Genomic DNA, 25,152 nt, shown 5'->3' with positions numbered 1-25,152 from the left:
CAGCAATGCCCCTCTGCTATGTACATCGGCCAAACTGGACAGTCTCTAAGGAAAAGGATAAATGGACACAAATCAGATATTAGGAATGGCAATATACAAAACCTGTAGGAGAACACTTCAACCTCCCTGGCCACACAATAGCAGATCTTAAGGTGGCCATCCTGCAGCAAAAAAACTTCAGGACCAGACTTCAAAGAGAAACTGCTGAGCTCCAGTTCATCTGCAAATTTGACACCATCAGCTCAGGATTAAACAAAGACTGTGAATGGCTTGCCAATTACAGAACCAGTTTCTCCTCCCTTGGTTTTCACACCTCAACTGCTAGAACAGGGCCTCATCCTCCCTGATTGAACTAACCTCGTTATCTCTAGCTTGCTTCTTGCTTGCATATATAAACCTGCCCCTGGAAATTTCCACCACTTGCATCTGAAGAAGTGGGTATTCACCCACGAAAGCTCATGCTGCAGAACGTCTGTTAGTCTATAAGGTGCCACAGGATTCTTTGTTGCTTTTACAGATCCAGACTAACACGGCTACCCCTCTGATCATTAGATTATATATCTTAACATAACTTAGAATATTAATGTTTCTTGTTTGAAAATTGGCATCTAGTTTGTGTAAGTTACATTTAGATGGAAATTGGAATTCAATTGAGGATGCACAAAAACATTTTAAAACTGTTTTTATTAATTAAAACTACTTTAAATGTGCTGATACATTAGGAAAAAATCAAAAATTAAAAACTGATTAAACAAAGTTTTAACTGTAGAATCAGTGAGTTGACAGATGGAAAATGACATTTATAAACCTTGAGTTAACCTCAAAAGTTGGAGATTTTCCACCTCGATTCTGTATTAAAAAAGCAGCATCTTTTACTCATTACAATTTGAGGTGTGTGCGTGCGCGTGTGTGCTCATTAATGTAGTGTATTATGTTTCATTAAACTGTTTTTAATAGATTACAATAGCTTTAGGCCTTAACATAGGTTTTCATTTCAAATTTTAACCAGATTTATTTTTTAGAAGAGAGGCATGTGTAAAAAAAACAAAATTTAAAAAATTGATTTGTATCCGCCCTGAAAAAGGCAGAGATTTTTAACTGCTTTTCCATCAGGGTTCCCTTACACAAGCCATATAAATACCTACCACCTACCTTTCCATTAATGTACAATATACAAATCCAACTGTATTCATACAATTTCAGTTAAGCAGATAGATATATAGATATATATATAGATATTTTAAAAGTATTCACATAATATAGGCAGAATGCTTATGACAATAAAAATGTTATTTTCTTTCACCCTCCCTACAGTCAAAAGCCCACATATATATTGCTCGCCATAGAGTGTTTTGTGGGAGATTCCCTGGATTGTGTGGCAGGAGTGCAGAAGACTAGAAGTTCTGTTAAAGCTTCATTTAAGATAAAAAAAATATAGATTATAGTAATTGTTTCATATGTTCATATTCAGTTCATTAATTTTTATAAAAAATTCAATATGATGCTGTTCCTATACAGATTTTGTATTGACAAGGTATAACTATACTGGAAGAGAGTCATGAAGGTAACTGGAGGTTTCTGAAGTTATGCAGGTGACAGTGGGGGCTTTAGTCATCTGGGGAGGTGTAGGAGGCATGTTAGAGAAGAATCCCATAATCCTGTTCTATATAGGTTCTAATACTGTGCTCATCACGATAGTACCCAAGCACCTTTCAGTAGTGCATTAAGCAATGGGACTAATATCTGTCACGTATTTGTTCTTACTCTCTCCCTAGGGGGAGAAGTGTGTGTAGTAGAGTGTTTTGTTCATTTAAAAAAAAAAAATCCACACTCAGCTATATGTTTGAGAAGTCAAGGGTCAAAGAAATGTACCTTGCACTAAAAGTGGGACGTGGTGAGGTCTGTGATGGTACTCAGGGTCCTGGGGGAGTTTATTCCAGTCTTGGGCCAGCCTATGTGAGTCAGATCTGACTTCCACACAGAAAAGCTTTACTCTTGTAGAAAGTTTTGTTAACATTAGTTAGATGTTTCTGCTTGAAATAAGCAGAAAATAGTCAGCAAATATTTAGCCAAATCATTTTTAAGTTTCACAATTAAAACCCTGTTAAGAAGACTGGAGCAGTTCACACCTCTCAGCTATCATTTCAGCCTTTTATAGATTCAGGCAGACCATTATCTCACTGTACACATTTCAGTGGTTTTTTTGCAAGCGTATAGATTAGAAATATTTTGTAAGTAAAATGAAAGCTTAGATTATGGATTACAGTTCTGCAGCAGCTGGTGAACTCAGTGGCTAGGGTGACCAGATGTCCTGATTTTATAGGGACAGTCCTGATTTTTGGGTCTTTCTGATATAGGCTCTTATTACCCCCCCCGCCCCCACCCCCATCTGGATTTGTCACACTTGCTGTCTGGTCACCCTATCAGTGGCGCGTGCCAGGGCTGTATTCACAGGACAGTGACCACAGAGTAACTATATATACACGCATTAAGTGGGCTAATATTTGGGTGAGAGTTCTCATATGTGCTGGAAGCTATTCCAAAACCATGCAGCTTATAGCAAGTACAAGTTAGTTCTACAGAATTTTCTTGGATTTGTTACAGAATCTATAAGTGTAGCTGAATTTAAAAAAAAAAAAAAAAAGTTAAGGCAGTAAGTAAAATATTTTAGAGATCAAGATTACTTTTCCTTATGCCAAAGGAAAAAACTTTTCAAAAACCTTGGTTTTCAATTTAAGATGGTCTAAAGTGTAATAATTCTGAAATCTGTAAAATAAAATGGATAGATTCAGAATTGCAATCAGCTTTGTCTCTCTACCTTGTGTAGACACACATGTAACCTCCCACCCCAGCCCATAAGCTTTTCCTAAAACAAAAAAAACACACACACAAAAAAACACCACCCACAGTTCTCTAGTATAAATACATCTTACAATAAGCCAGGGTATGTGCAATGGAAGGTAATAGTCAAAAAAGAATAGATTTCAGTTAAATTGTCATGGTTGTGAACGTAGACATATGTCATAGGATACAGTTATTAGGCTTCTTGTAGGCAGAGTTCTATAGCCCCTTAAGTTGGGTTTATTATTCAGGCTAATACCTACTGTTTTAATGAATGCAATGTGTGAAACACCACATCAACCTTGGGGAGATTATGGGTTGGGTAAACCAATCTAGGAAGTGAGTCTGCCAGACTGCACACATTTCAGTTGGCACATCCCCTTGCTAAATGATTATAAACAATAAACAAAAGAAAAGTATCTTGCTTATGGGTTTGTAGTAGTGCTACAGGAAATTTAATACTGAGTGGTATAATTAAAGCAAGCCAGGTTTTGCCGGGGGGGGGGGGGGAGGACACCTAAAAGAAGAGCATATTCTTATTCATTTGAACAATGAAAGGTCACTTTTTTTTTTTTTAGAAGAAAAAAGTAACTGGAATTTTTAAAAGGTACACTTTGAGGAGGTAAAGCAAAATATATTTATTCTCTGTAACATCTAGTCACCAAAATGTACACTTTAATATTATGCTTTTGATACTGTTCATACAAAAGATATTCACAGTTCAGGTGGATACCACTAAACTTTTGTGAAAGAACAAAACCCTCCTCCACACGCACACTTCTCCCCCATCATGGCAGGAAATAAGTAATTAAGCTGTGGCTGCTAATACATCTACAAGAGATGCAGCTTCATGCTGAAGTTTGTTTACCATCAAGTATAGCCAAAGATGAACAGTGTTATGCAGTTTCAGAAGTCAAGGTCAAATACTGCTTTTAAACTGGAATTAGTCCTCAACTACACTGTAATTAAATCAGGTTCAAGGGCACCCTTTAGCTAACACTTTTGTCAGCAACAGATGATTGTCAGTGTAGACAAGACTAGAGAGGTTAAGTGACTTCCCAAGAGCATATAGACTACTAGGAAGCCTGTAGCAGAGCTGAGAGCCCAGATCTCCAACTCTCAGTCTTTTCTATTAACCACAATATCATCCTACAAAATAGAGAGACTTCACAAATGCACAGAATCTTGGCTTTAGTTTATATGCCAATAGAGTATTACAAAATAGTCAGCCAGATCAAATTATAATACAAGAAAGCTCATTACCCAGTAGGAATTTTGAGCCCTGAATTTTCTGACTTGTCATGTTTGTGCGACAATCTTGACTAGTGGCTCTCAAACTTTTTTATTTTTTTTTTAAACTGGTGACCCCTTTCACACAGCAAGTCTCTGACTATGACCCCCCTTATAAATTAAAATATATTAAAAAGTGTTTAACACCATTATAAATGCTGGAGGCAAAGCGGGGTTTGGGGTGAAGGTTGACCGCTCGTGATTCCCCATGTAATAACCTCATGACCCCCTGAGGGGTCCTGACCCCAGTTTGAGAACCCCTGATCCTGATGCTGCAATTTTGACAGGGAATTTTTGTTTCAGGCGCCTCAACAAGTATTCCTCTTGCTTAATGTCTGTTATCCAATTGCATGTGTGTTGTCACTAGGTTGTCTAATAAACATTTTGATTAACTTTTAAGCTCTATTCTTAAGGCATGGATTTTTGTATCAGGTTCTAAAGGAGTTAGTATGATTCAGTCTGTGACATGGTGAATACCACACAGCTTAATTTTTGGATGTCTGGAAGAAAAAAAGATTACCTGAAATGAATAGTCAACTCTTTGTATATTTAAGAGTTATTCACACTTTATTTCTATGGCCACATGAACAGCTTTCACTAGAGAAGTATTAGCCATATCAGTAGCGAAGTAGCTAAGCCTGGCTTTTACTCGGTCACCATCAGGTTTAAAGGTCAAAATACCATTTCAGTGGTGAAAGCTGAATCATTATATACCTGGTATCCAGTTCCCCTTCACTTCCCTGTACCTTACGGATTTCAAGAAACTGGGCAATGTTCTCATCTTCTCCCCACCCTTTAAGACAGTGGCTCTCAACCTTTTTTACTGGTGACTCCTTTTACATAGCAAGTCTGAGCGCAACCCCCCCCCCTTATAAATTAAAAACAAACACTTTTATATATTTAACACCATTATAAATGCTAGAGGCAAAGCAGGGCTTGGGGTGGAGGTTGACAGCTCGTGACCCCCCATGTAATAACCTCATGACCCCCAAAGGGTCCCAACCCCCAGTTTGAGAACCCCTGCTTTAAGACAATTCCTTCATCCATCATTCAGTCAGATGTCTCCCTTCTGCTCTTATTCTAACATTCATGCCTTCTCACTTTTATTATCTCTTCCTCAAGGATTTCTGATTTTTCCATGGGTGGACCATATCCTGCTAGTCTGTGGAGGTGATCCATGAGACACTATCTCCACTTGAGCTGGTGAGTAATGCTCACTAGGTTCTCTACATTCTCTTGCCACTGTACCAGTGTTCCACCCAACCCTCTTAGCCCTCGTCTACACTACGAGTTTAGGTCAAATTTAGCAGCGTTAGATCGATTTAATCCTGCACGTGTCCACACAATAAAACCATTTTTGTCAATTTAAAGGGCTCTTAAATAGATTTCTGTACTCCTCCCCGATGAGGAGGAGATTTGTGCTGAAATCGACATTGCCGGGTCGAATTTGGGGTAGCGTGGACGCAATTCAACAGTATTGGCTTCCGGGAGCTATCGCAGAGTGCTCCATTGTGACTGCTGTGGACAGCACTCTCAACTCAGATGCACTGGCCAGGTAGACAGGAAAGCCCCGCAAACTTTTGAATTTCATTTCCTATTTGGCCAGTGTGGCAAGCTGATCAGCACAGGTGACCATGCAGAACTCATCAGCAGAGGTGACCATGGAGTCCCAGAATTGCAAAAGAGCTCCAGCATGGACCGAATGGGAGGTACTGGATCTGATCGCTGTATGGGGAGACAAATCCGTGCTATCAGAACTCCATTCCAAACAGCAAAATGCCAAAATATTTGAAAAAAAATCTCCATGAAGGACAGAGGCTATAACAGGGATCTGCAGCAGTGTCGCGTGAAAGTTAAGGAGCTCAGGCAAGTCTAACAAAAAGGCAGACGGCAGCTCCAGTTCAGACCCCCAGACATGCCACTTCTATGATGAGCTGCATGCAATTCTAGGGGGTGCCCCCACCACTACCCCACCCCAGTTTGTAGACTCCTACAAGGGGGGGTGTCTCACGCAACAAGGATGAGGATTTTGGGGATGAGGAAGATGAGGGTAGCGCACTGCAGGCAAGCAGAGAAAGCGTTCTCCCCGACAACCAGGAACTTTTTATCACCCTGGAGACAATACCCTCCCAACGTGGACTCCCAGACCTTGAAGGCAGAGAAGGCACCTCTGGTGAGTGTACCTTTGTAAATATAATACATGGTGTAAAAGCAAACGTGTTTAATGATTATTTGCCCTGAAGACTTGGGATGGATTCGCGGCCAGTACAGCTACTGGAATGCATTCAGGCAACATCCGTTCTTTATCTCTGTGTGATACTCAGGAGAGTGATATCATTCATGTCACCTGGTTGAAATATGGGAATTTTATTAAGGGGACATTCAGAGGCAAAATGCAACCTTGTACCGAAAGTACATGTGCTATGTAATGTTAACAGCTTGGTTCACCGTGAAAGAGTCTACCCATTATTCTCTTAAAAAAAAAAAAAAAGTCTTTTAAAATACTACTCTCCCTTTTCCCCTCCCTCCTGCAGCTGCAAATGTTTCAACGCTCCCCCTATCATCTTCGTCCCAGAGGCTAGATAAGAAGGCGGGGGCGGGGGGGGGGGGAAAGCACTTGCAATGAAGTGTTCTGAGCTCATACAGTCCTCCCACACTGAAAGAGCTTAGCAAAATGCAAGGAGGTAGACAATGTCAGAGTCCAGGAAAGCACAAAATGAATGTGAGGACGGAGGGACATGCAAGAGGACAGGTGGTGGGAGCAAGAGGAGAGGTGGCGGGATGCAATGCTGATGCTACTGGAGGATCAAACTGATATGCTCCAGTGTATGGCTGAGCTGCAAGAAAGGCAGCAGGAGCACACACAGGGGCTGCAGCGGCGGTTTAAGTTCCATATCCTTCTCACCCAGATGCCCAAGAACGTGTGGGGTGGGGGAGCCCTCTGGGCACCGAACCACTCCACCCCAGAGGGCTGTCCAAGCAACAGAAGGCTGGCATTCAATAAGTTTTGAAGTGCAGTGTGGCCTTATCCTTCCCTCCTCCCCCACTCCACCCCACCCCACCCGGACCCAAAGTGTAGAAAATTGTGTCTGCTGCTGGCGCAGATGTATTATCTCTGCTCTAGATGCACAGAGATGGTGGAGTGCTGTGCTGGAGGAAGGAAGGCACAAGAGACATAACAGGCAGGCAGGCAAAAAGGTGAGAGGGAATAAGAGAAAGCAGCAGGAGAGAGAGGAGGAGGAGGAGGAGCCGCCTCTTATCTACCTCTCTAGCACCCCCAGGAGCCTGGACTGATTAACACCAGCTTCTCAGAGAGCTTCCCATTTCCTGCTGCTTCCCTGAACCCACTGGAGGAGAACACGCAGTCAACTGAAGTAGTAGGAGCCAGTAAGACCCTTAAGTTGCTGATATCTTTCCTCACTCAGGCCCTGCTATCAGCCTGCTTATTTATCCCCTTCAACTGAGTGTAGAGAGCCACTATAGCTGGCACAGAACAGCAGTCATGAATGAAAGAAGAAAATGCCCTTTGGGGCAGCAATCAGAAAAAGAAAGCAAGCAAAGGAAGCTTTTCTATCTAAGCAGGAAGGAGCTCTCCTGAGATACATAGACACAAATGTTCACGGTGAGCCTTCCATCCCCAGTGAGGATGTGAGTGGTGAGGAGATCTTCCAGTTAGTCAGAATGCAGGTAACCTGGCAGCTACTGCAACATCCATATCTCCATCTTAAATGGATGTAACCATGCACATTCCTGAAGAAAAGTGTAGATCAGAGAAGAGTGTGATGGAGGCACAAGAAACAGCTGCTGCTGAGTTTAGTTCCTGAAGTCTAGATGATCCAGGACTGTGGACCCACTTGAGCAGTAGCCTGAGGGACTTCCTCCTACTGCATGGGCCACAGCAAGTGAAAAACTTCATGTTCCCCAAAGACAATGAAAATAGAAGTTTCCATCCAACACATTACTGGCATGAAAACCCCAATGGTGACAAAGTGGAGAGGCCATGGCTTATGTACTCAAAACCCCAGAATGCTGCATACTGTTTTTGCTGCAAACTCTTCCAGTCTAATGTTCCAGCCACATTGGGTTCTACCGGAACAAAGGACTGGAAAAATCTGGCTAGAAATCCAGCATGCCATGAGAAGGCAGCAAATCACCAGAGAGCATTCCATAGGTGGAAAGAGCTTGAGATGAGAGTAAGGTTAAAGGCCACCACAGATGATCAGCATCAAGAGAAGATTGCATCAGAGTCTCTTTACTGGCAAAGTGTTCTGAAAAGGCTCATTGCCATTGTGAGAATGCTTGCTACCCAAAACCTAGCACTGCGTGGCACTTCAGATCAGCTGTATGTGCCAAACAATGGAAGCTTCCTTAAAATTGTGGAGCTGATGACCGAGTTTGATGCTGTACTCCAGGAGCACTAAGAAGAGTCACCACCCAAGAAATGTACACACACCACTACCTTGGAAAAACAATTCCAAATGAGATCATACAGTTACTGGCAACAAAAGTCAAACAGAAGATTGTGGCAGATCTGAAGTCAGCAAGATATTACTCTGTTATTCTGGACTGCACACCTGACATCAGCCATACGGAACAAATTACTTTAATGGGGCGTTTTGTAACAAACACAACAACAGAATCTAGTGAAAATGTCCCTGCAATGGTGACTGTCAGAGGCTATTTTCTAAAATGTATTGACACTGATGATACTACAGGAGCTGGTATGACAAATATGCTTCTTAAAAAACTGGAAGATGTGGGAATTGCGATAGCTGACATGAGAGGTCAGGGCTACAATAATGGTGCCAATATGAGAGGAAAGAACAGAGAAGTGCAAACACAGATCTGAGAGTTAAACCCTTGAGCTTTTTTTGTCTAATGCAGTTCTCATTCATTGAACTTGGTGGTTAGTGATGAGGCATCAGGTTCTAGTGAGGCTGCTGAATTTTTTAATGTAATTCAAAGCATCTATGCATTTTTCTCTGCATCAACTCATCGATGGCAAATTTTGAAGCAACATCTGGAAACATCCTCTCTGACACTGAAACCACTGAATGCCACATGATGGGAAAGTCGAGTGGAGGTGATAAAGCCTATCAAACACCAAATTGGGAAGACAGAGGATGCCATAGTTTCCATTATGGAGGATAATGCCATGATGGGAACTGTTCGTGGGAGAACAGTGGCCAAGGGAAATGGAATCACCAGAAACATACATAACTTCAAATTTCTGTGTGGCTTACTATGTCATGCCAGAACACTGTTTGAAATAAATGTTGTAAGCAAGAGATTCCAAGGTGTGACCTTGATATATCTGGAGCAATGGAACAACTGGACAAAGCAAAGTCATACCTATAGTCTTACTGGTCAGATTTCAAAACATTCTGAAGAGTGCACGGAAGCTGGCAAAGGAACTTCAAACTGAGGCTATTTTCCCACCCATTCAAGAATACAAGAGTCACCAAAGACGACGACATTTTGATTACAAGGCACAAGATAATCCCATAAGAGACCCCAAACAGCAATTCAAAGTTGAATTCTTTAACTAGGTGCTAGATTGTGCAATACAGTCAGTTGAAGAACATTTCATGCAGCTCAAGGAACACACAGTATATGTGGGATGTTGTATGATATTCCAAAACTCCTCACTATACCTGAAGAATATATATGCACAAATAAGATGACCACCCTCTTTCCAAATGCTTTTGTTACAGGAAGTGTGAGAAGTATGCGCAGAGTAACAGTTGCCAGTAGAGAACGCAGCTTCTCCAAGCTGAAGTTAAGAACACATCTATGCTCCACAATGACACAGGACAGGCTGGTCGGCCTTGCAACCATCCCCATAGAGCATTAGCTTGCCCAGATTGTGGACCTTCAGGAAGCAGTTCAAATCTTTGTAACCAAGAAGGCACAGAAAGCACCACTTTGATTATTCAGAACAGATAAAAATGCCAGTGTTTACTATGCAGATAAGAAAAGTTACATTTGCTGTTCAGGCGTTTGAAAGTTAAGTGTTACTTAAACTTTTTGACCAAAGCATTTTAAGTTGTTAGATATTTTAAGCAGCTAGTCTATGAAGAACAAGTATAGAGGGGTTAATTCTATGTAAAAAACATTTACCAACAGTTATCACACAGTGGTGTCCAAGATATCATAGGTTTCCTTGAAACAAAGTAGGAAATAACTGTTTTATTAGATTCATTATTTGGAAGTCAACTAGAATGATTTGTGGCAAGTAAAATAAAACTGCTAGTTCTCTGACATAAGGGCTATTATCAGTTCCAATACCACATCAAACAGAAGCAGCAAAAGTAGACATCCTTGCGGTGTACACCTTGACAAATTAAATGGAGAAATAGTAATACTCTTTACAAAGAGAGTGTCACTTGTAGGGCCACAGAGCACATAAAGCTATTGCTCAAATTCTGGCTCAAATGCAATGTTTTTGATAACATGAAACAAATGGCCACCCTAGGCCACTAAATGTTTTCTAGTTATCCAATGAAGTAATCCTAAACTACATTTTAGTTTCTGTAGGAACAGTGAATAATGTTAATAAACTTGCAAAGATTACCACTGACTCTTCTAAGTTTTACAGAGACCACTTTGTCCATGTTAACATTGGGAAGCATTAATTCTAATCTGATTGAGCAAGTATGTAGGCTAGGAGGAAGAATGATCCAAAGGTTAGGGCACTAACCCAAGACATGGAGACCAGGGTTGAATTCTCTGCTCTGGGACAGACTTCCTGTGTGACCTTGGGGAAAATCACTGTGCTTCAGTTCCCCTGTAATCTGTAAAATGGGGATAGTAGTACTTCCTTACCAAACTGGGGTGCTTTAAAAAATAACTATATTAAAGATTGTGAGGCACTCAGATACTACAGTGATGGGGGCCATATAAGTACCTAAGGCAGATCAAACTTTTACATTGTCACCTGATTTCATTAATTTCAATGAGCATTTTTTTTAAAATGCCTGTTTTGGGGGGTCAGGTGGCCCCAATCCTGAAAATATTTACATGTTTATAGTTCACACATGCATGAGTAGTTCCCTAGACTTAAATGGGACTACTCAGATGCTTACAATTCAACACATGGAATAAACATCTGCAGCACTGGGGCCTGTCACTGTGACATCATGTGATATGTTAGGGGCAATTTATCATATTATTAGAGGTACATTGTATAGAGGGGAATGAGAGCAATTTATCTGCAAAACTCTTAATATAATCTTTAGGCCATGGATTCTTGCTACAGAGCAGCTGTAAATAACAAAACAGAAATTATAGAAACCATAGAAGTTTATAAGCCTTCACTCAGTTCTGGTGCAGTTGGATTTTTTTCCAAAAAATATTGTTCTAGCAAAGTTTAGTTTTTCCAATTTGAGCTTTGCAGTGTAGAAGTATATTATGCAGCTAGAAAACTCGGCATTCTTGATTTTTTTTTTCAGAAGTTCATTCCTTAAAGGAGGAACACCTTACTAATTTATTATTCTCATAATTTGTTGCATAAATAAGATTATTCTGCCTCCTTGCAACATGTCTAGCTCTTTGGAGTTTTATACATTTTAGAATTTGGGTATTACAATTTTCCTTTTTGAAGAAAAGGAAACATATCCAGTAACTTTTTCCAGGTTGTTCCTGGTATTTATATGCTGCACAGGAAATAATCTGAACTCTAACCATCACTATAAGGATTTACCATCGTACGAGAAGTTTGGTAGTTTCTTTTGAGTTGGTAGCTCATTCATTATGAAATGAGTTGTGTATAAACTGAGCATCCTTAAACACAAACACACACACTTGCAGAAAATAAAATAAAGAGTTCTACCTAAAATTCAGTCTCTGCATTTCAGATACTGGTTCATATGGGTAGTTCCTTCTCTTTCCGTGAAAAGAAAGCAGAACATCCAGTCACAACACTTAACTTTTGGTACCTTACCAGACTTAGGCTGTGTCATCTTGAATTGAAACTCTACAGCTCTCAAATAAAGACATGTTTAAGTTAGAAGCACTGTTATAAAAAAAATGCAATAAACTACTGATTTTAAGTCCATTGATTTGCTTTTTATACAAAACACCCCAAGGGGAGAAGAGTAAATCCACATGGAACTTGTAACACGCAAATTTTGTTCAGCCTGACTTTAACTGAGGTGCTGTCGCTAACCAGTAAGGGAGCACAAAAAAGGTAGATGACAACTGTGGAGCAGAGATATTGCTCTTGGCACAACAAGTGGGAATGTAAAGGTACACAGCCTGAACAAGTTCAATAATTAGATAGTTCTAAGGCCTAAGAATCAGTATTTCTGACAAGGATGACTCCACCCTAAAATGCCTCTTTGAAACTAATAGGATTAACTATTTAAGGTCCAATATAGATCACTCTCCTGGCAAGGGTAAAGCAAACAAACAGTTTCCTCGAAATGTGACTGGATGCCTACTTATCACCTCTTGGATATAGGATAGGAGTGGGCAAGCTATTAATTTAGTTAGATCTTGATTTTATTTCAGGGGTCTTTAAGAATTAGATGGATAACATTCCTGGGAAGTTGTAGAAAACACTGAGCTTTGATAGTTCAACAAACCGATTTTCTAATGAGATATTATTCCAGGCCTTCAAAGTGAAAATGTCATCTCAGTGGAAAATTCCAGGAGATACTCTGCTAGTCAAAGTATGCTAACTCAGCACACTGAATTCCTTGTGAGAACCTATGTTTCTTAATCAGAGGTAATTTTTTTTAAGCTGTATTCCCTCTACTGTCTCTCTTTAGATTGGAGAGTGGAAAGAAATTATCTAAGATTAATTAGAAAGAAATGTAAGTTATCAGATCTCCTTTAGGTCTTGGTCCAGAAGTTCTTGAAAGAACTTTGTTCCTTTGTAAGAGAGAGATTGTTCTAAATATTAATAGTTTTCATGCCCATACAAAATGCACGAGTGTTTATATAACCACCACACTGTAGATGTGGTATGATGGTCCCACAAGGTAGAATGTTTTTGCTAACCGACACTATGCAAAGGATCACATGGTTAGTTGCTATTTATTTTCTCTTATAAATAGGAGTCTTTGGGCATTCAGAAACCCACTACTGTGTTAAGTAGCAAGCATATATTCCAAACTAATTAGCTGAGAAAGTTTTTACCACCACCTTTTAAAAAGTAATCAGCTAATGTTAGTCTGTGACATCACAAAGGAGGATGGAAATAAATGTTTAATGGCCTATGGAACTACAGTAGCACTTGCCAGGAGTCCTCTTCCAAAGTGGAAGAAAATATCCTTGAGGATTTTCAGTATTGTGAGGGTTAAGTTTTCTAGGAAAGGCAAACAGACTAGAAGTTACATATTTGCACTGTAATTTCAGAGCCTGGAGATAACTCCTCCAATAGCAATGGCTGAGTTTCTCCAGAGAACCACACATGTTTACTGTCAGCTTTTTATAACATTACAAGTTTGTGTGTGCGAACACTTATCAGAAAATATATTCTAGATCCTAGAATGCCTTGACCCAGCTCTCTAGAGCCCATGCAGGATGAGGGGTAAGAATAACTAGATACAACATCTAGAGACAAAGCTGGCAGCACTTCGGAATTAAAACCACAAGAGTGAGTATGAGTCTGCTACAGGGAATTCCCTTCACCACTTCAAGCCTTAATAGGAAGGCAAGTGTACACTTGTGGCAAAGCACCAGGCCTGGGAATCAGGAGACCAGGATTCTATTCTTGGCTGTCCCACTGACTTCCCACTTGATTTTGTGAAAGTTAGCTTCTGTACCTCAGTTTCCATCCCCGATTTGTAAAACTGATTGAATAAGTCACTCTATTCATACTGTGAGAATTTAATTAGTTTTGTACAGCACCAACCTCCTTAGGCAGAAGTGCAAAATATAACTTCCAAGATGCTTCAACTCTTACCACTGTGCAAAGCAGAAGCCTTGGCTTTTCGGTCTGAAACAGCCATTTTCAGTTCCTTTGTGGCAAGGTCACATGCCACTTAAACCAGCATAACTGAGGCTTCAGCCCTTTGGGGCAAGTGACCATAACAGCACAACGCAGTAAACAGACACCACTATAAGCTGGGAAAAGCTTAGGTCACACTTTACATTACTGGTTTCATGCTCTGACATAAGACAATTAAGCAACTACCAAAAAGTACTAACCATATTTCAACCTGAAATAAAAAGATGTATGTGCTGCTGCCGAAAGTGACCTTAGAGGTAGAAAAAGACTAGAAACACCACAGCACAAACCCAGAATGCATTGCTACTGGCTGCTTTACTACTTATAATTTGACAGGAAAAACAACCCATTATCCTGAATTAGTATTTCTGCACCATGTAATATCATCTTTTATATTCTTCTCAGAAACTTATGAAAAAGAGGTCATGCTCTGTGGAAAGTAGCAATCAACCTCCTCAGCAAAAGAGCAGTAGTTTTCTATTGAAGTAAAGTTATTTATAGGAAGTCATGCAACTCATCTGATTTTTCTAGACATAGGGCTCCAAAACATGTTGCTTATTGCATTATAAAAAGTTACTGTTTTTTTAAAAAGTTAGTAGACTTGGATTAAGTGCCCTTCTATTCAGCTACTTGTAAGTACAAAACAAATTCCATGACATTTAACTGTCAAACCTGCAAATCCTTCTTTTAAAAATATGTAGTTAGGTTTTTTTCCTATTCTAAGCTAATTTAATGATGATACAGGTAATTTAATTACATTTTCAGCTTTCAGTACTCAGGCATTTGCAGAGTCAGACCCTTTGATATCTGTTTGAAGATGCTTTCATCCTTTTCTGAGAGACAATGAATTATGTTGTCATCTTTACTCTGACCCCCAACATACTAAACCCCAATTTCACCCAGTCAAGCCTTAAAAACAGTCTACCTTTAAGAACAGTCTTGCCAAATAGACAGGTACATTTACCTATACGTGGTCCCAATGCTGCAAAGTGAACCTAGAATGGCATTCCACATGAAGTAAAAGTACCATATGTTCAAATCCTTTTGCATGCTCAGGGTCTATAGTATTTCTAAAGCTGGTAAGGGGTATTTTAGACAAAAAAAGTTTACTTATCTATCTTTACCATAAGGAGATTGCTCCCCAGTTTTACTCACTCATTTAAACAACAAACAAAAACCCCACAAATAAGTTATTCAAAACACATCCCCCTCCATAAATTATGCAAGAAAAGTATTTTATTCAGCAAGCACTCAGTTTTCTCTCTTTAAATGGGCAATAATTAAGTTTCCTCAGCCTCCTTGCTAATTCAGTCACTTTCACCATTACACACATTTTAAAATTGTATTTTAGAAATGCAGATAAAGTAAATACCAGGCCCTAGAAGAAAACCAAAAGATCTGCATGCCTTCTGCCCTCCAAGCCCCAAAACAACAGTTAGCTTTTCTGTGGCACTCACTTGGCTGGGTCACACAGAAAAGCAAGTTGCTCAGCTCAGGCCTTGGTTTTGTATTGCGTATTCAGTAATGTGCACACACTCCACCTTCTTCCTGGGCTTCCACCTTTTGGGGGAGGGAGCAAAATACTTAACACGTCCCACTAAAATCCTTTAGGGAGAGGTACTTTTCTCCCCTGCAATCTCCTTTTTCCTTCTCCTCACCCCATGGATTTTAGGGCACAAAACTAACAGCAGGAATGGTGGGGATACACAAGGGGGTGGCTCTCGCTCTCTCCAGGGCCTACACTCTCTTTGTTTAGGGCTCCCAGCTTCTCTAACTCCCGAACTAAGAACCAGACACGCAGCATAACTAATCAAGTGGTAGGCAAAACCCCTTTCTCCCCTCATCCCGCAGAATGCCCCCAGGCTAAGAGAGGCGACATTTTCAGCTGAGAAACAGAAAGCAGGAGTGCTGATTCAATACTTTATGAAGAGGAAAGAAAGGGGCAGCCCGAATCAGTCCGTGGGGGGGGGGGGAGAAAGGGGTGTTTCTCCCCATCTGTAGGGGAAATCAAGGCAGAGACAGACGAGGCTCTGAAGAAGGCAGGCTACACGCGTAGTGTCTCGCCAGCGGCAGCCCGTGTGTCTCAGGACCGAGCTCGGAGGACCCGACACAAGACGCCGCTGGCACACAGCTGGCATGCCCCCGTGTACTGGTTGCTAGGTGCTGTGCCCCCTTAGGCACTGGGTAAACTCGCCCCTGCAGGCGATGGATTCACCTGGGTGCCATATGCCGCTTCCCAATGGGGACGACATACCCCGGGGTGCTGAGTCACCCCCTGCCAGGGGGCCGTGCCCCATACCCCAGGGGCAACGGGTACCTCTACCCCCTTCCCGTGGGCGCCGGGCGCCCTGCGCGAGCGCTGCCTGCCCCCGGCTAAGTGGGTGCCAAGTGCCCCCCTCAGCACGGCGGGTGCCGCGCCCCCTCCCCCGCCAGCGGCCCGGCCCGGCCCGCACCGTGATGTTGCAGTGGATGGTGAGCGGCGGCGGCGGCGGCGGGCTGCTCCCCGGCGGCGGCGGCAGCAGCACGAACTGGCAGTGCAGCTCGTCCAGCTTCCAGGAGACGATGCGGAAGCGCTCGTGGTCCTTGTCGAAGATGGACTCGAGGAGCTTCAGCTCGGCCTTGAGCCCTGACACCGACATCCTGGCCTCATCTCCGGGCCCGGGCCTGCGCCACCTCGCCTCACGCGCCCCGCGCAGCTCGGCTCCGGCCCGGCCTGACCCGGCCGCGCCTGCTGGGCGGAAGATGGCGGGGAGCAGCCTGAGCCGGTGGAGGGAGCAGGAGCGGCGGCAGCTCCCTTTGTACCAGCCTCCAGCACCCTCTCACACATTTAAAAGGGCAACAGCGGAGCCAGCCACCCCCTCCCCAACCGTGCTGGGCCGGGCCCACCAGCTACCCCGCCCCACGCAACAGTGCAAGGGCGGCCTCTCCTCGCTCCGCTGCCTTCAGGCAGGGCTCCCTCCACACGGGGCCTCCCTACCCGCCACACATATAGCGGCAGGGTCTGTAACCCTCCCCCAGGACAGCACTAGGCCAGCCCCTTACTCACTCCCCTCCCCTAGGAGAGGGTTCACACACACACCCTCCTCCTCCTCCCCAGCAGGGCAGGGTTCAACCCTGCCCCCCAGAGGGCTGGGCCATCCTTGCCCCCAGATGTCCTCATCCCTCAAGCTGGGGCTGGCTTGGCCCCTTACCCCAGACACAGATTGGGGCAGGGCACTTAACTCATCCCTACCCTGAACGAGACACACACCTCACTCGCCAGGGCAGGGCCCAGCCACCCTCCTTGCTCACTTTCCCAACCACAGACCCAGCAGGCAGGATTGGCCTCCTTCCTCCTATCCCAGATAGGCAACAAGGCAGGGCCCTTACTCACTCCAGCCCTGCCCCATGCACACCTCACACCAGGGCAGGGCTCATCCTCCTTGCTCACCTCCCCGCTCCCACTCACACACCAGTGTAGATCCAGTTCTCTAGTCACTCTCATATGTGCCAAGTTTGTGTCACCCCCTAATCTTTCCCCCTCCCAGACACATTCACCAGAGCTTACCTGCCTCCCTACTTCTCTACTCATACACACCAGAGTAGGGCTAGCCCTGTACTTACAACCCCCCCTCACCCAGCAGCCACAGGGCAGAGTGGGGTCCCTACTTGCCTTCCGACTCCAAAGACATATATACTAGGTCTGGTCCAACCTGGTCCACTAGGTCTGCTACACACATCAGGGCTGACCTGACTCCCTACTCCATCCCCATCCACTAGCCCTACCAGCTTCCCAAGAACCCCTTGATGCTAACAGCAAAGGGTTCACTGTTCTGTAACAGCAACTCCTATCATGCCTGACAAACTCACTAGCCTTACCAGCCTCCCACTCTCTCCCCCAGCTATGGTAACCATATTTTCCTATACTGAATATGGACCACCTAGTAAATTACTCGTATTCAAGTGAGTTCAACAGTAATCAATAAGAACTATGCAGTACAAACGTTCAAATTAACATTAAGTTGACTGAGCCCCCATTAAAAAATACTGTGTAGTTGCATTCTTTTATTTACCTTCTTATCTTTAAGGCTTTAGGGTTCACACAAGGAGGGGTGACACACCCCCCCCTACCCACACACACACACACTCCTGTACACCTCTCTGGGGGGGGGGGGGTGACTGACCGAGCTGAACCTCTTTGCCTGGCACTCTCTGCCCTCTATGCCTGTCTGGGCCCCCAGGATGGACCCGCCTCTCCCGGTACCTGGCACCTTGTCTTCCCTTTGCAATTCGCATCCCCCCCCCCCCCCAAGATTTCTGCCAGGGTTCACACCAGCATGTGGCCAGCAGCAGCCTTTCGGCACCGTGCGGGAGGGAAGGGATGGAAGCTACTTCCAGTCACAGGGGTGGAGGGAAGGGGGAAGGGATGACCTGGCCCCTGTGTTTGCAGAGCTCATCTCTTCCTCCCCCTACTTCCCACCCCCACCCTCCCATGGCTGGAAGCAGCTTGTCCCTTCCTGCCCACACAGTGTTGAAAGGCAGCTAACACCTCCAGGCTGCTGCTGGCCACCGACATAACCCAACTGCCTCCTGTCCCCTGGCTATAGCACAGGCAGGAAGGGGTTAAGCCCTAAAGAAGCTTTGTGCACCAGGGCCCAGGGAACCTGACTGCAGGGGCTTCAGCAAACCAGGCCAGAGAGGGGCTCAGCAGGGCAGGGTGCCTAGGGGATGGAACAGACCCATGCTCCCTGGCGGCAGGACCCAGGTCAGACGGTTGTGGGGGGAAGCAAGTGCTAAGCCCCTGCCCCAGGGGGCTGCTGTGGAGACTGCAGGCTTAGAGCTTGAACAGGCTAGAAATCGCTTCCCCCCAGCACCCCAGAGCTTAGATGAGGGACAGAGAGGCTTCCCCAAGCCAGCACTGTGTGGGGCTTTGGCACATGCAGGGCTTGGCTCCTCCTGGCCAGCACCCCAGGCCAGAGGGTCTTGGGCTTTTCCGGGGCATCAGCCCAGCCAGAGGCAGTGGGGGAAAGAAGGAGCCTGTCGGCCAGGCTATTAGTGAGCTGAGCACTCTGACCCAGGGTTGGTTCTCCGCACAGCACTGGGAGCAGGATGCGCCCCGCTGGGGGGCAGAGGGAGGAAATGGAGGAGCAGCAGGGCTGGGGGAGGCAAAGGGGCAAAAGCAGGGAGACGACAGTGAGGGGGGGAGCACATAAAGGGCTGATGGGTGGGCAGCAGAGGCCACACGTAACCAGCTGCTGTCTGGAGCCTGCCTGCACTTACCAGCCACTGCAGTGCACAGCCAGTTCCAGCCAGAAATGGGATGGGGGCGGGGGCAAGGCCCTGCTGGCCAAGAGCTGGCATGCAGCTGGGGCTGCGCTGATGGACCAGCAGGGGGAGAGTCCGGACCCGCCACCAGCATTGCACACTCACCCTCATCATCTTCAGCCACTGGACACCCCCACTCACTGCTGGTGTGAGGGCGGCTGGCAAGCAGGGATCCGGCCAGCAGCAGGATCCACCAGTACTGATAGGGGGAGACAGAAAATATAGGGCAATTTGCCCATTTTTAAGAAAAAGGACATCTGCAGGAGGTCTTAAAAATGGGACATCTGGTCACCCTACACCCAGCCATCTCTGCTCTGCTAATCCCACCAGGTTGCCAATTTCCCTCTAACTGCTCCCCCATTCTCTCTCTCTCTCTCTCTCTCTCTACTGGGCTGCTTTTGCAAGCTTCCCAGTTACACCCCCCCCCATCCTGTTCTGCTTATTAGCAGCTTTTCAGTTATCCTTTATTAAACACAGTTATTGTTGTCTAACATAACATGTTTGTTTCTCCCACTGCTTTCCCCATTCCATCAAAAAGCCCATAATCTTCCTTTCTCAATGGACTTGAATTGCAGCTTTTCAAGCAAAATTAATGTTTTACGTTGATTTCACTATCCCATTAATTCTCTAGTCTTCCAAAAGGTCCTCCAGCAGAAGCAGGGAAGTAAAGGTCTCAAATTTTGAATGAAAAAGGGTCTGACAGTACACTACAAACTATGAGCTGAATCTTGTAAAGTGAGGAGCACTCTAGCGCTTATCAAACAAAACAGCTGCGCACCTGGCTAGCTTTAATCATATAAGTAGTCCCATTGAACTCAGATCAGATTAGGACCAGAGTGCTCAGCACTTTTATATTCTTCCACCACAGATATGTCTCCAGCATACAGAGGAGCATGGAACTAGTACCCAGCATGCTTCTCTACACTAGCAGGACAGGGCAATGTTGGCCAAAGGCAAACCCCTACTTTTAAAAAAGGTGGCATGGAGTTTTTTAGCATCTAGAGTGTGGACAAGACCTAATTTTTCAGGTTTCATTTGAAAGACCTTCGGATCTGATGAGGTTCATTTGTATTTCTAACACTGTATGAAGCTGTGACAATATGAATACATTAGATTATTATATTTCACAATCTATATAAATTCCTTAGATCATGAGCCCCTCAAGTCAAAAACTTCCTGAGTGTTTTGAAAGCACCTAGTACATGGGGGGCAATGCTCCATATAAATAATACACAAGAGGGTTTATTTTAAATTGAGATTTCTAAATGTCCCATTTTGAAATAAAGTTCCAAACCAAATTCCATTTCTAAACACTCCCAAACTTTGAGGAAAGTTAGATCTAGATACAAACTCTCTCTAGCAGGCCAAACCACAATACTGGATTGGAAAGAAACCCCATTCCTTGGTCCAGCCATATGACAATAGAAAAGAATCACAGAGTTGAGTTCTTCTAAGACTGAACATGGAACTTTATTAGAATAAGGAAAACCGTATTATCTCTAAAGCTGATCTATTTAGCTTTGTTATAGAGTTTCTGCCTAGATCCTTCCTGGCCCCCTTCTGCCTGCCTTCCTGCTACAGATTTAAAGAAACAATACACATCTACACAGACTCCACTCTTCTATAAATCTCTCGTCACAGTTATCTATATTTAGTTCTACATTGTTCAAGCTGCAATGTAATAGGACCTCCTGTGAATTCATTCCTGTGATAAAGACCTTCAGAACACATCAGGGATCCTTTGCTCTCTGGAATAAAGTATACTGCTTTAGAGGTGTATGAAGTTCTTCATCGTGTCTGATTCATCCCTATTGGGCTGGGATTGTGTGCTGAGAGCCACATCTAGGTAACACAGAAGCCTTTAATTATTTGGTGTCTAAAGTTAGCACGCATGAGGAGATAGGCCTTGAGATAGATAGTGAATGGGGGCGGCTTATCCATGAGGAGATCCTCAGGAATGTTGTGTGAGATTCTATCAATCACTCCTGGCATTATGGAGACATCTCTACTAACTCCATAGTCAAGGCTGCATTGAGATTATTTTAAGCAAGACTAAAATTCCTTTTTGCACACTTCAGTGATTGAATTTAGTCTCAAAATTTAGCACAGTGGACAGTTTTGACTTCATAGAACAATTATACAATTTATAAAGTAAATATTTACTAATTTTTGTAGAGGTTAAATTTAGAAATTCTCCCTTTGAGAAATGTTGTCCTGTTTTCATCGCGTTTCTTTGGGTTCATCCAGCTAAATAGCTACAGACGCCACAACCTGTGCCCCCACCCAAAATTAAACACAAAAAAGGTAATTCCCCTTATTTAAGGTAATTTAACTGAATTTCACTAAGAGTAGCCAAAGAAACTGCTCAGCTCCATCAGCTACTTTTTCCTGCTGTTGCTTTCTTGTCTAGAGCTGACCAGAAAACAGGAAAAACATCATCAGAAATTTTGGTTTCTTTTTTCTTTTTTTGTTTAAATTTTCTTTCCATCAAAATTTTACAACCAGTTCTGTCCCTGACTCATCAGTGGCACATATCTCTAATGAGCAAATGAGGCTGGCTAGGCAGCAAAGGGGTTTGTGGAGGGGAATCTCTGGGAAAGAGATGGGAATCTGGGGTGCCATGGGAAGGAGGTGAGTGGATGTAGACACGAGAGGCAGAGTAGCACAGCTTTATGGGGGTTCTCAGGGGACTTTGGGAAGGGAATTATCAGTGAAGGGATGAATGTCATGGTTAGTCAGTCTTTTTTTCCTGTGAATTCTGCCAGCTCTGTTGCATTTCCACTTTTACCCCTCAACCTCCTACACATTTTATGCAGAGCGGCTGCTCTTTTTATTGAGACTCTGCAACCTGGCACAGAATCTATTTCTTTCTCTGGGAGTATTTTACAGATTGCTGCTGCTTGTCCAATCACTCCCCAGCCTCTAGAAAGGTTTCCACACTCTGGACCTCAATGCAGCTCTATGAGAGAGTTGAATTGGTTGGTGAGTTTCAACAACAGAAGTTGTTGAGGAAAGAGCTGCCATTTTAGAAACAAGTCTCCCTCCCTTAGTACCTTTGAGTCATGGAGGAGGGGGAGAGAAGAGGAAGGGAGAGGATTATGGGATCTGAGGAGGAGTAAATTGGTTTTAATGAAGGAGGAGGTTATTTATCAGACCACTTGCTAATAGCTGGATCCCAGAACATGAACACACACTATTATGGTTTTATGGAGGCAACAGCAGAATCCTGAGGACAGAAAAAAATAATTGCTATGGCCCATGTAGAAACAGACGAAGCCAAGAACCTAGCAGTTTGGGCACAGGAAGGTTCCATCATGGACAGAAAAGCAGTGGAACAAGCCCAACTTGGAGCCAAGAAGGCTAGTGCCAAGATCCTCCTTGCTCAGGCTATGATGATTCAAGCTGTCCAGGTCACTTCAGGCACTCAAGTTTTAGCCAGGTCACTGAAATCTCTGAACCGCTGCCCAGGACTCGGAGAATCAAAATCTCTGCCAGGATACTGAAGGCACTTTCAAATAATCTGAGGACACCAATGCAACTGATCAAGACATAAAAGCAGGGGCAGCTCTAGGGATTTTGCCGCCACAAGCACAGCAGGCAGGCTTCCTCCGGCATGCCTGCGGGAGGTCCACCAAAGCCGCGGGACCAACAGACCCTCCGCAGGCAAGCCGCCGAAGGCAGCCTGCCTGCCGCCCTTGTGGCGCTGGCAGAGCGCCCCCTGCGGCTTGCCGCCCCAGGCACGCGCTTGGCGTGCTGGGGCCTGGAGCCGCCCCTGCATAAAAGGCACTGAAACTACTGCGCAGGGCATCAATGTAATTCCAAAAAACACTGGGTGACTCCATGCATATGATGGACATGCAATAGCTTAGCCCCTCAAATAACTGGATTACTCACAAAGGATATAGTTCTAATGAAATGACATTTCAAAACCTATTTACATCTTCACCCAGCTAGGGCAGCTGGTTTTGCTGTTGCCCAGGCTTTCATGCAGAGGTGTTGGGGAGATGTCAGCAAGCACTTGGATACCATGGTGATGAGCTCAGTATAAAAACCAGAGAGACAGATAGGCAGAATGGTCAAAGGACTGCAGAAGACAATTTCAGTTACACTTTCTCTTAGCCCTTTCTTGCTCCTTCTGTGGCTAACAGTAATAGTGTCAAGTATCTCCTTAGCTAGGAAGTTTTTGCTCAGAATATGGAAGAATTTTGTAAACTCCACAACTCTAAGTAGGAAACATCAAACATTTTTTAAAGATTTCATAAGTACCCCTAGATTTGTAGCTCTGACTATTTTTTGTGAAGTGCTGAAATAGTCAGTAGGTCTCTGCAAACTGGGGCTAATGATACTTCTCTGCCCCAGAGGAAGGTTGTGGAGTTTAATTCATTACTAGAAAGGTGTTATAGAAATGCAAAGCAATGTTACTCACAATATCAAGATGCTTTAGATGTGGATTAGACCCCTTTATATAAATGTATCATATACCTAACTGGGCATGTTCCAGCTTAAAAATGCAGGTTTGCCATCAAATATGCCCAGTATTCCCTTAGTATTTAAAAAACTGATGCACTATCTCAACAGTGGATAAAAAATGCTCTGTAACAACAAAGACTATGCAGTCGTATCCTAAGTGTGCGGATTAATACTGTAATAATGTAATCAGAAGGTAGAATGGAAAAAAGAAAAACTCCACCCCCATAATAACCACCTGGAATGCTGCTCACAACAGATTGTAAAGATGTTCAAAATATTATCACATATGCCATCTGGGTTCCTCAGGCATGGCTCCTCTTCCCTGGGTTCCAAATTACATACATGGGCTCTGCTAGACTCCTCATGCTTGTCTTCCCCTTGGTGAGGCTCATACCTCCAGTGGGGCTTATTGAGTTTAGAAAGAGGAGAAAGGAGGAGCTCAGATGTGATGCTGGGTTCTGTTAGATTCCTTGGGCTTGACTGGTGGGGAAGGGGAGGTGCCAAAATAAGCTGTTGCACAGTAGACTATGCAGTTCTTCATACTGTGATCATCCCTCTCCTTTCTTATACGCTCTGATGAGCACTGAAATAGTTAACCATGTATCATATTCGGACATCTGAGCTGGTGCCCACTGAGATGAATGAGGCAGATCACAGAGTTATTGTTTCAAGTTCTGCAAATGCAGCCAGACATCACTGCATCAGTTAGCCTTGAAAACATGAACTGAATGTAGCTCAGCAACCAAAACAGCTAGGATCTCTCATAAAAAAAACAAGAGTAAGCTTCAATTTTGGAGCATAAGGTTGTGGCACGAATGAGGTGCCAGTCACCATACTGGCTTAATCCAAGTCCTGAATGTACGTGTTCAAAGTGCCGTACAAACACTAATCATTCCAGTACCTCTGTGAAGCAGTCACAGCATGTATTACTATCCCATTCTTGGATGGGGAAAATCAGATCCAAAGAGTCTAACTGTGATCTCACTAACAATGGTGTAACTCAGCTGATTCCATCTGAGTGGCTCCTGACAGTGAGATGAGAATCTGACTCAGTGAGCAAAGCTGGGATTCATGCTAAAGGAAACTTAGTCCCAGTTTCTCAGCTGTGCTCTGCTTCTGTTTGAGGGGAGGGTGCAACACAGTTGGTAGAGGATCCCTAATTCCACAAGTCCCAGCCCTGGCCTCATCATAGATAAGAGCAGTAGCTGCTCTACTACACCAGCAGTCTCTGGCAAATCATACCCCCCACTCCAACACACCCCCTATGCCAGTGGTCCCCAAAACTTTTCCTC

General features: G+C 43.9%; 1 protein-coding gene across 1 annotated transcript in view; it reads right to left on the bottom strand.

Moving 5' to 3' along the window:
• UBE2Q2 (ubiquitin conjugating enzyme E2 Q2) overlaps positions 1-17,000 on the bottom strand; it is an 81,820-nt gene extending 64,820 nt beyond the window's left edge. Inside the window, exon 1 of the mRNA XM_039491829.1 lies at positions 16,540-17,000. Within this exon, the coding sequence (XP_039347763.1) occupies positions 16,540-16,725 (186 nt within the window). The 5' untranslated portion in view covers positions 16,726-17,000. The remainder of the gene's footprint in view (positions 1-16,539) is intronic.
• Between the last annotated feature and the right edge of the window lie 8,152 nt (positions 17,001-25,152).

This window comes from Mauremys reevesii, linkage group 10 (assembly GCF_016161935.1).
Source record: "Mauremys reevesii isolate NIE-2019 linkage group 10, ASM1616193v1, whole genome shotgun sequence".
Classification (NCBI taxonomy): Eukaryota; Metazoa; Chordata; order Testudines; family Geoemydidae; genus Mauremys; species Mauremys reevesii.
The sequence above is the reverse complement of the archived record's forward strand: the minus strand, read 5'-3'. Positions and strand labels throughout refer to the sequence as shown.